The sequence below is a fragment of the Tachypleus tridentatus genome, chromosome 6 (assembly GCF_004210375.1).
Source record: "Tachypleus tridentatus isolate NWPU-2018 chromosome 6, ASM421037v1, whole genome shotgun sequence".
NCBI lineage: Eukaryota > Metazoa > Arthropoda > Merostomata > Xiphosura > Limulidae > Tachypleus > Tachypleus tridentatus.
The window spans coordinates 64,523,913-64,536,403 of record NC_134830.1 but is presented as its reverse complement, the minus strand read 5'-3'; the positions used below and the strand labels follow the sequence as shown (position 1 = coordinate 64,536,403).

Genomic DNA, 12,491 nt, shown 5'->3' with positions numbered 1-12,491 from the left:
ACGCCACGTTAACGGGACACAGAATAAACTGGGATAAAACTATAATCATTTGTCACAAACAAATTCTGGAAAATAAGAAAAATCAAAGAATAATTTTATATTAGCACTATTAAACCTTCACTAAACAGAGATTCCAGGTTAGAGGTGAGTAACCTGTGACTACCACTGGTTGAATCTACAGGAAATCTCTCCTCCAATCAGAAACAGTGATAATTCAACTAATCATAACACGCTCTCCACAATCCACCAGGACACTATAAAAGACCGACAACACCTTCACACACTGACTTGAAAACGAAAAGCAGAAGACTTTCGAAGCGTCGTCCTCTACACTTGTGTCTCCACAACAGGCAGTTGCCGTTCATTCAATAAAGTTTCATCATGAATACTTTGCCTAAACAGTCTGTCAAAGAATACATTCATATAAAATTTATTTGGAAATAACTTTTGATTTGCCAAGTTCTTGATCTACCAAATCCCAGATCTGCTCAAATGAGTTGAGATTAGAGCTCTGTGAGCCCATTACATCATTTAAATTACTCCAGCAACTTAGTTCTTAGCTAAATAATTTCTGCATAGGATGAATGAGCATTTGGAGTCTTTATCGTTTTGGTAGTAGAATCCTTTACCAATAATACAGAAATCACTGTACATACAATGACGGATCATTATCTGGTGTTACTTATACTCGTCCATTATTTCATCTAATTTGCAAATATGTCTGTCACCTTAGCATAAAATCACCCCCAAACAATTACACTGCCTCCCCCGTGCTTCATGGCAAGTGCGTGCTATGCTATGCATTAAGGTAACTTTCACCTTTCTTCTGCCAAACGTACAACCTTCTCTTGAACTCAATATTTCAAACTTACACTCATCAGGCCAAAACACCCTTTTCCAATCATCGACAGTCCAGTTTTTGTAATTTTTAACAACTTTAAGTGTATTGACAATATTTGAAGATCAAAGTAAAGTCATTTTAACTACTACACGACCAAATATTCCATTCTCTTTGAGCTTTCTTAATACTCTAAATCTGAATACTTTTCTGTCATTTGTTACATTGTCGTTTATCTGATGCTTGAAATCAGTGGCAGTCCTCTTTCTGTCCTGAAGTCTGCATAAACGAATATTATTAACACCAGTACCATTGAGTTTATATGTTCTGACTCTTTCTTTCCTATTTTCCTACTAGAAGTGATACTTTTTATTATCATTTTATTTTCTTTTTTTACCTTTTCATATACTGGATTAATCGTAGTTAATAATTATTCCTAAAATATATTGTATTAACTAGTTTGTGAATAAAACTCAAATTAATTCAAGTTAAATGTATAACACTTCTCTAGAGATTGATAAGAAAATGAGACAACGATACACACAAACAGTAAATAAGAAAATAATCTGTCTTTCATAAAATGACTGCTTTTATTCCAACTGTCACTATATACTCAGTGTAGTTCAAAGCATTTTATCAGGAAATTTCCTAGTAATTATATGAAAATTGAAAAAATCAGACATATACAAGAATAAAGATTTTTCTTATAAAGGTAATCAGAACTCCTTGTCTAAAGACTTTGAGATGCTTCTGGACAATATATAACCAGCTTCTAATAAAACATAAAACACATTTTAAACCGATTGGAAGTAAACATTTTATTTGAAACTTCTGAAGCAAGAACTGAACATCACTTGTGACTACAAAATGAAAAGAAACACAAAACTAAGTTACCATGAAGTTATGTGCCCTTCATATTTACTTGCAGAAATCCTACATTTTGTTCTCTTCTTCAAATTTGCACGCTTACCTGTGCCAACTAGCAATATATCTATTACAACGTAATGAATAATATGAGAAATGTCAATAAGCAGTCCATTCTTTATTTTCTTCTCTCCTGAAAAAATATACATTAAAGAACAATATATTACCTTTAAACATTTAAAGAATCTGATAACTTTAACTGGATGATAAACGGATTTTGAGCGTTCTAAAACGATTGTTTTCAATATTCAGGTAAGTGATAAACTGGCCTATGGTATTTGAGATAAGTTGGACGAAAACATTTATCTTGTTAGCCATGAACAAGTGTGTATTTCTGCTGCTCTAACTTTTTATTTCTACAGAAGATTTCTAATAAATAAGGACAATGTGTCTCTCTTTAAAATTCCTATTGTACAAATTATTATACATGTTAGTGATACAATCTGCACACTGAATGATGAAAATGCAATACTTACCTCATCGTAAATGAACCTACTCCTAGAAGTCACTACGTTAACAAAATATATATATATACAAGCTATGTTTTTTTTTTTGCAAAAGTTATGTATAATGTAGGGACTGCAATGCTATAAAGTACAGAAAGGAGAAATAGATGAATACATAAAACCATATAAAAATCACTACATAAATAGCAACATATTTTCAAGATTTACTTTCATCTATCACTGAATGTTAAATTTCTGTCAGTTGAATGAAATCATGTCTGGGTAAAAGCATTTAAATTTCATAGAGCTATACAGTTTTACAGTTTATAAGATTAACTCGGTACTCACTGCCTACTTATGTAACGATTTTTGCATAGTTTTGTGTGTTCATTCCTATCTTGTTTTCTTACTTTTTGGCATTGCATTCATACATTATAATTAATTTTTGCAAAAGTTGCTTTGCTTATTTGTTTTTCCTCTTCTTTTAAAGAATTTTATTGAAGTGTGTTGATAAGTGAACATCTGTTTTATTTTTATAATTTTTATGTTAATTTATCATACATATCATATCAGTTTTGTCAGTTTCTCTACATTTAGATAACATTAGAATTCAGTAAAGCTGGATTGGTTCCTCCAGGGTGCTACAGGTTCCGATGTTAAGCAAATATTTACAGAACCCAAGCCATCCAATTTCACCTTAAGTATGTATTTGGGTTATTCTTTATTTATTTATTTTTATGAAATTGTTTTGATAAAAAATGTTTGTGCTATGAAGAATCGCAAACGGTTTTTATATAAGAAGTGTTTGTGCTACCATCTATCGCCTAGAAAATAAAGTTATTTATGAAACATTAATATATGTTTATAAACTGAACTCGCTGCCAGAAAGTAGCTTTCGTTTTTATTATTTCCTCACAAACGTACGTGTGGTAGAAGAACATAATAATATCACTGTTATACAAGCTGTAGAAAACTCGATAACGGCAATTAGATGCTGAAATAAGGTTATAACTCAACATTAGCAGTCATTGTAAGTATCATAGAGTAATGGATTGAATGCAGCGTCTATTAGTTTCTCGGGTAATCCCTATATACAGCCATGCTTAGCGATTAGTTAAACAGTAAATTCCAGTATCAAAAGGCACTACCTTTCCCTGTTGAATTAAAAAATTTGAATTATTCACTTGATTGTCTTCCAGTACATAACATAACCTTAAATTAATTTGTATGATAGAAATGCTTCCAATATTAGCACTGTAACAAGATACATCCAAACAAAATGCTTTCAAGTTTAACACAACTGATTAGTATAGTAAACAGCCATTTATCCCTTGAAAGTTTTTTTACGATTATTTTTTGTCATAATAATGTTTTATCACATCCTCTTTCCAAAATATGTTTAATTCAATCCTGAAAGAAGACTTTAAATCTATATGTAAAGCTGTTCTCATGACATCAAGAATAAAGTTTACCACAAAACTGTAACCAGAGTAAACATAGCGCAATATATTTTCTGTAATTATTGCTATACTTCTTGAAGTTCATTGCAGATTAACTCAGAACGTAAGATGTTTGAGATTTGGCAAACTTCAGACGTAAATTATAGTAACGTGTGGCGTTATTGGAATAAACTGTTATCATGTGAAACTAACTGTTACCTGTGCATGATCACGTAGAACTATACATGTTTTTCTCTACGTTAAAATAATTTTATTTGCGAGCTTTCGGTGATCTTTCATGAGCCTTCAGCGAGTAACAATGTATACTGTTATTATACACAGGCTTTTTATCATTATTCTATCGTCGAATAGATCAATATAGAACACTGTAGTTAGTGTGTTATTTATTTTGAATTTAATGTGATGTACAAACACTTTTATGTGCAAATATTTTAAAATGTTAACTGATAAGTGATTTACTTATTTGCTGTTAAGAACAAAGCAACACAATGAACAATTTAGGCCATGCAACACGATTACTGAAATCGTGTTTTTTTTATGTTATAAGACTGCAAACGTACCATTAAACCATTATAAGGCAATTACACGTTTTTAATGTTATGAGACTGTGAACTTATCATTAAATCATTACAAGACAATTACAGGTTTTTAATGTTATAAGACAGCAAACTTACCATTAAACCGTAACAGTGCAGTTACTAGTGAAAACTAAGTGGTGCTATTATGTGTCTCATTATGGTACGTTCTGAGACAATAATTTTCAAATCCTTTAATAAAAAAAGCTTTTTCTGTTATTTTATGATATTTGGGAAATAGCCCAAAATATTGTGATCTTTATTTGCAATTCTCGTTAAAATATTTTGAAAATCAAATGTTATAACATATGACATAAAGTGCTGCTAATATAGGCATTTTTGGTCGAATCTTATGAGATACTATGCAGATTACAACAATAAAAAAATCTTTAGTTAGAAGATTTCTTTATTGTAGAACAAACCCCCAGTGAGCTATTTGCTATGTCAGCCGCGAAGAATACAATCCAGGATGCTACAGGAGCGAGTCTCTATTTTTACTACTTCCTCGCTGATGGTTTGTTTGTTTCTGAATTTCGCTTAAAGCTACACGATGGCTATCTGCGCTAGCCGTCCCTAATTTATCAGTGTAAGACTAGAGGGAAGGTAGTTAGTCATCATCATCCACCGCCAACTCTTAGGCTACTCTTTTATCAACGTATAGTGGGATTGATCGTTGAAATATAACGCTCCCACGCTTTAAAAGACGAACGTGTTTGGTAGGACGAGTACTTGAACCCGCGAATTACGAATCGAGTGCCTTAACCACCTGGCCATGCCGGGCCTCCCTACTGTGGGCGGAGAGAGAGGCTAGCAAGCTGATTAACTAATATTATACCCAATTACCACAAGGTCTGTTCTTATGTATAATTTTATAAGTTGCTGATTGTTTCTGTCCAAATATTAAATTTTAATAATTTTATGAATATTTCATAATTATGTCATTCGTATATTTGAAAATTTTCGGTGTTAAAATTTTATCTTACGGACAGTAAATGGCTAAAAGAATAATCAGGCCCGCAAAAGCTCAATGTAAATAAATAATAAATATGGTGCAATTTTATGGAAATGATGGATCATTAATCTTGTCACGACAATATTTCACCTCGACTTTAATTGTTAGTAACTAACTCTCCTTAGTAGTAATTAACATAAAATAAATTCCGTTTGAAGAATAATTGGCCTGTCGTGGCCCGGTGGTTAAAGCACTCGAGCGGTAATTCGCGGGTTCGAATCCCTCTCACATCAAACAGGCTCATCCTTTCAGCCGGAGAAGCGTTATAATGTTATGATCAATTCCATTTTTTGTTGGTAAAAGAATAGCCAAAAGTTGACATTTGATGATGATGACTAGCTGCCTTTCCTCTAGTCTTATACTGCTAAATTGGAGACGGCTATCGCAGATAGCCCTCGTGTAGCTTTGGACTAAATTAAACAAATAAACAAAAATAACTTATCAATTCTATTAACAATCAAATTATTTTCGTTTGATTATTTTGAAACTACTTTGATTTGATCAGACTTTTCAGAAAGTTAACTATTTCTTATTTTCCAAGATTTTGCCTAATCTGTTAAATCAGACAGTTTTCTTTCAATCATATTTCATAAAACTTCTTGAACAATAAAGAAGAGACTTTAAATAGTTATTGTTATCCAAGATCAAGAAATGTTCAGATGTCATGATCAACATCAGTAGCACCTAGCTGTTTAAGTCGCTACTAAAAGAACGGCCACAAGCTGTAGAAGCAATAGAAACATTAACAATAAACAGTAATTAACATTACTTCCTGCAAAAACCTGAAACAAAAACAAACATATTTACACATCATTGGTTTCTTTACTCCAAAGTAATCAGAATGAGAATCAAGCCATTCCAGTAAACTTGTTGATCTTGGAATTAATTCTGTGTATTTCCGTGCTGGTAAACATTGGTAAAGTTTACATTAATTTCGATGACTCGGGTAATTAAAGCTTCTTTTCACGTCAGTATGGATATGGGTTTATCTCAACTCATATCTATCTTAGCTACTTAAAAACAAACAGAAAGAAGCTGAGAGGTTACCACTTAAAAACATATCTTCTTTTGAATGCTATTCCCAAATTCAAAGTCCACCACAAAATACCCAAAAAATGTTACAGAAAGAATGTGAAGTTGAGTGAAAAAAATCGCATACGCAAGATACGAAAAACTATCCCAGACCTTCACAAGTAGGAAACATCAACTTCGAATTTCGCACATTATCAAGAATTTTAAAAACGTATTCGATAGAATAACGTAATTAATATGCAAAAAACTGCAATACATCTATATGATACAATTGGCTTAAATGAATTTTAGGCCTGGCATGGCCTAGCGCGTTAAGGCTTGCGCTTCGCAATCCGAGAGGCGCGGGTTCGCGCCCGAGTCGCGCCAAACATGCTCGCCCTCCCCCCGTGGGGACGTTATAATGTGACGGTCAATCCCACTATTCGTTGGTAAAAGAGTAGCCCAAGAGTTGGCGGTGGGTGGTGATGACTAGCTGCCTTCCCTCTAGTCTTACACTGCTAAATTATGGACGGCTAGCACAGATAGCTCTCGAGTAGCTTTGTGCGAAATTCCAAAACAAACAAACAAACAAATGAATTTTAAGGTCTTCAAATAGTTCCAATAAAAACTATAACAAGTGATTTTAATATTCAAAAAATGGATATTTTACGCTTCAATACTTAAAACTGCTGAAGAAAATGTAACGTGTAAATGAAAGTAAACTGCAGAAAAAAAAGATTCACATGTTACGTTAAATCATCATATATTTTCTATGACCAGCCTATAAGTCGTTGAATGAACAGTTGTATGCAACTCAAACTCAGAAAAGAAAATAAACTTGTTGGTTGCAAATGTTTAGGCCTGGCATGGCCAAGCGCTTAAGGCGTGCGACTCGTAATCTGAGGGTCGCGGGTTCGCGCCCGCGTCGCGCTAAACATGCTCGCCCTCTCAGCCGTGGGGGCGTATAATGTGACGGTCAATCCCACTATTCGTTGGCTAAAAGAGTAGCCCAACAGTCGGCGGTGGGTGGTGATGACTAGCTGCCTTCCCTCTAGTCTTACACTGCTAAATTAGGGACGGCTAGCACAGATAGCCCTCGAGTAGCTTTGTGCGAAATTCCCAAACAAACAAAGTTGCAAATGAAAGATATTCGAACATAAATCATAAATGAATACGTTAACATTATGGCAGAAAAACTAATTTAAATAATTATGAAGCTCGTATGTGTGTATCTATTTCTTAAATATCTTGCATCATTAGTCTGTTGATCTTATTGCAACAATAATATAAATATATCAATTGATACTGTAAATGGTGTTTGGAAGAACCAGTCTGGCTGTTCGATTTTAGTAACACCCAAATAACTAACTTGTGTAATCAATTTTCACACCAGAACTATGTATTATGTAATAATGTGATTTCTGTATCTCAGTAGGTTTAAATAAAATACTTTTCTTGTGCTAAGCTAAATCAGTAATACTACTATCCATTCAAAAAAAAAAAAACTTTGTACTCACCAGTTGAAATATGAATGTTTGCTCTTCCATAGAATGAATGGATGCCAAATGACTACCATGTTCTAAACAGATACGTTCAGCATCATGCCAACTATAAACATTTGTCTCCAAATAGAAACAAAATCCATTATGCAAGATCCAATTCCAACTTGCATCAGGACAAAGAACAGCTAAAATAAACAGAATCAAACAACGTTTTTAAATATAGCTGTTTTCAACATAGGTTTTAGGTAGAGTGAAATATATTGAGAAGTAACATATTACGCAAGTATACAAAAATTACAAAACATAATACGAAAACATTTAAAAACTTAACATGATTCATCTACATCTCAGTAGTTTCATCACTCCGTGTAACACTCTTTTATTAATGTTTTTCTGCTCTTGAGTTCTACAGTAATAAAGTACTTAAGTGATGTTTTGCATCCTGTGTTGCAGAGTACAACAACAACTGATAATTTTCAAATGTCACTTTATACCCTATACAACACAAATCAAACACAGATTTGTGTGGACTTCTCTATACTCTTACGGTTTATAATGATAGATATCACAATTTATTTCGGGCGAGCCTTCGATTTATTATGTTAATTAGATATTGAACTAAACGTATAACGATAAATATTTTACAATAATTATTAATCCTTCTGCCCGCTTCATATAGGTTGTTTGTTTGTTTTCAATTTTCGCGTAAAGCAACATGAGGGCCATCTGTGCTAGCCGTCCCTTAGTTAGCAGTATAAGAAAGGAAAGCAGTTACTCAATCACCACCCACCGCCATCTCTTAGGTTACCCCTTTTACCAACGAATGATGAGATTGACCGTCACCTTATAATACTCCACTGCTGAAAAGGCGAACATGTTTGGTATGACGGGGATTCGAACACGCAACCGTCAGGTTACGAGTCGGGCACCTTAACCATCTGCCTACGCCGGACCACACTTCAAGATTTTTGGCTCTTTTATAGGACCCGTTATATCAGCTTAGTGTCAGTAATGGATTTAAATGAAACTAAACTAAATCTGTAGAGAACTTAGCACCGATAATCTTACTTAACGTTAAAATTTTCGCTTCTTTCACACAATATCTTTTCTTCTACATCACTAAAACAAGAACTGACATTTCTTTTGTTCTGACCGAAAGTTGAACGTGATTACGTTGTCAATAGTTTTTTGTCCAAAAATATTTCAAAAGTAAATAAAATGTACATGCATTAAGCATTTAAATACTACAACCTATATTTAAAGACTTTTCTGAACACAAATGATGGTCTGTTTGTTTCTCAATTTCGTGCAAAGCTACAAGAGGGTTATCTGCGCTAGCCATCCAAAATTTAGCAGTGTAAGATTAGAGAAAAGGCAGCTAGTCATCACTACCCATCGCCAACTCTCAGGTTACTCTTTTACCAATGAATAGTGGTATTAACTGTCATATTATAATGCCCCACGTCTAAAAAGACTAGCATGTTTGGTGTGACGGGGATTCGAACTCGTGGTTCTCTAATTACGAGTGCCTTTACCACTTGGCCATGCCGAGCCGATTGAAAGGTGTTTTTAACCCTACACAAATAACATTTGCCAAAGAGGACAGCTTAGATTCTAGTTCCTCAGAATCTATGCATATGACTATTAAGTTCATGCAATTAATCAAATTTTAATACCTATGCTTTTTCAAATGAAACTTTCTAAAGTTTTGTAATCCTTTTTTATATATACTTTTGACACACTATAGTGTGACTCTGTTCCTTAACTTCTTTTTTGCGTGACCAAATCATTCATAGTTTAATATTTAGTTTCTGATATGGGTTAAAAATACGATATGCCTAATAGAGCACGAACGTTCGCTATTTAGTATTCATATGCAAGGAAACAGTATTACTACTTCTGTTACAGGTACCAGTACAGAGACAGTGAGCTTCACTGAGGTATGGGCAAAGAAGTACAAATAGTTATCTACCCCAGACCCTATACCCGTGTTGCGAAAAACGTGTTCAAAGACAGACGTATCTTTTGCACCTGTGGCAATACAAATGTACAGACAAGAAGAGCAACGCGTTTTCAACAAGTTTTGTGTGAAAATTTGCAAAGGAGAAACAGAAACCCTCGAAATGTCCACTGATGAAACGGTCGCTAAGGTAAAAGACAGTTTACCAGGCCTTTTTTAAAGAAGTCTTAATTCGCTTGAGGAAGAAAGTTAGAAGATACCGCGGCGAGCTGTGGAAGAGTGGTCACTGGTTTCTTCATCATGACAATGCGCCTTCACACACTGTTGTGTTTGTTCAAGAATTTTTGGCATAAAAAAACATTCCTGTGATTTGTTTCTGTTACCAAAGTCAAAATTAACTTGAAAGGAAAAAGATTTAATGACATTCCAAACATCTATAATAATCTGAAAGCAGAACTTAGTCCCATGACAGTTGAAGACTTCCAACATTGCTTCAGAAAATGGTAGGAACGTTGGAACAAGTGTGCATCAGCTGGGGGAGATTACTTTGAGGGGGATAACATATAATACTGATGTATGTACATTATTCTCCAGAATAAAAGTGAAGTTATAGAATTTTATTATCACACCTCGTACACTACACCTAATGAGGAATTACATTCGTCGTCTAGTAGTTGCATGCATCGCCATTGCTTAAAAGTATAAATACCTATTTAGCGCATTAAACTTCTGCTTAGGACACAATTAGTAACTTGGGATCATTATAACAGTCTAAGGACTTACAACTCGAAAATCCATGGTCCTATTCCTCGCAGTAGACTCAGCAGATAGCCCAACGTGTTTTTTGCTCTAAAGCAACCAACCAACTGGTCTCTACAACTGCTCCAATACAATAGTATTTTTAGCTAATCAACGTGAGAAAAACAAATTTATTTCTTTACTTACAGGCATCGGTTGCATTGTCTGCTTGACTAATTTGAACATTAAAATTACTAAAAACAATTATACACAGTAAACATGACAGGACTATCATTGTAATTTATATGAACTAAACACTCTAGATATCAAACATTAATACATATAATAGTTCAATGTTTGTTTAACACGAACTACTTCCTCTTCTACAACGGAAGCTACAATACTTCCTTTACTAGAACCGGATGTTCAAACGTCATTTAGCTAAAGGGGCGTTCTTAGAAAAGATGACTGACCAAAAAGAGATGCTAGTTATCATAAAATGCAGACACTGAGAGAAGAAGTAAACTTCTTGCGTCGGTTGCTTGCTTTCTCACGGAGAAATAATTCACAAGAAGCTTTAGAGATTAAAATGGCCGATTTTATCAAGAAATATTTTATCTTGAACATAATCTGTGATTCAAAGTTTGTGACTATTATCGGTAATAGAACTTTTACAATCTGTTAAAAGACTCTGGGAAAATCGAAATATCTATAAGAACTGACAATGAACTTTAGAAATGGATGTGACTGCTAGGTGGATGGAAAATATCGTTAAATAATCCTCACAAAACTGTTCGTTTTTTATTGAATCGCTTACTAAAGCTATGGGTTGTGATGAACAAGTTTTAAGATGAGAATTTGATTCTGAACTAGTCACACCACGACTACGTTCATACTATGCTCTAGTTAATTTAATATGTAACTTTCTAGGGTCTCCAGATAGCGTTCATATGATTTAACAACTGATCAAAATAAATGGTTTGAAAAATTCTAAAAAATGAGTTTTACCTTAATTTATTTCTACGTTCAATTTGCTAGATTAAAAAAATGTGGCAGGAAAGTTTTTTATTCATTGAAAAAAGGGCAGTCATGGTTGACTTACAGAACAAGCAGTGGTGGATTTATGGTTGTGTGGACAAAGGGGCTAATAATTTATGTGAACCCCACATCACATGTAATTTTATATAGAATGAAATTATCAAGAGCCCCCTTTAATCCATAATAATCCCCTTTAATACCTAAATACACCACTGATAAAATGTATTAGCTTCAAGTTATTTCTGTAGAGAATATGAGATACAACTTTTACCTCGGTGTAAAAAAAGTAAAAGTATGTTCATTGTGTACCAAAAAACAAGCAAGAAGAGGTGAACCACTAGCAACACGTGAAACATGGATCTCAAGATAGGAGTTATTTCGTAATTATATAACTGAATTTTCCTTGCATTTTTAGAGATTTTTTTGTAATTTTTACTTGTGCTTGTTGTTAAACGCAAAAACAAAACTTATCATGCCGAATCTCTTGTTATTACTGGGCCTATCCTCCACTTTCAAATAATACAGCTGATCTGAATATACCATACAACAAGTCAAATGGTTAGAATACAGCGCTCGAAAGTTCCAGTTAGTTGTAATTGTTCTTACAGAACACTAGAGAAAAATTGGTTAGCAGATGATTTTGAAATTATTCATAACTTTTGAACCCGAACGTTTCTGTAATATTTTAGGGAAGCTTGCGCTCCAGTGGCACAGCTGTATGTCTTGTGGACTCACACCGCTAAATCGGGTTTCGATAACCGTGATGGGCAGAGCACAGATAGCTCTTTATCTTGCTTTGTGCTTAATTCCAAAACAATTAATAATGAAAGTTTATTTATTCTAGCAATGTAGATGTTTTTGTAAAATTTAACAACCTTAAAAACAAGTTTTTATCGTTTTATTTTTTTTTTTTTTTTTTTTTTTTTTTTTGTAGAGCAAAGCCACTTTAGGATACATGCTATTTCACCGTAAGATGATCAAAACCCA

At 33.7% G+C, this 12,491-nt stretch overlaps 1 protein-coding gene across 6 annotated transcripts in view; it reads right to left on the bottom strand.

Moving 5' to 3' along the window:
• The window catches only part of LOC143252698 (macrophage mannose receptor 1-like), a 40,746-nt gene extending 29,914 nt beyond the window's left edge, over positions 1 to 10,832 (bottom strand). For 4 of the 6 annotated variants that reach the window (XR_013029110.1, XM_076505249.1, XM_076505251.1 and 1 more), the window contains exons 1-2: positions 10,674 to 10,832; positions 7,784 to 7,953 (exon numbers count right to left, since the gene is read on the bottom strand). Coding sequence is in view for 5 of the 6 variants with exons in the window: in XM_076505249.1 (XP_076361364.1) it covers positions 7,784 to 7,953; positions 10,674 to 10,761 (258 nt within the window). In the remaining variant the exon portion in view is untranslated. Of the gene's footprint in view, positions 1 to 7,783; positions 7,954 to 10,511 lie in introns of all 6 variants that reach the window. The other 2 variants (XM_076505254.1, XM_076505253.1) reach the window with 2 other exon arrangements.
• Positions 10,833 to 12,491: the final 1,659 nt, after the last annotated feature.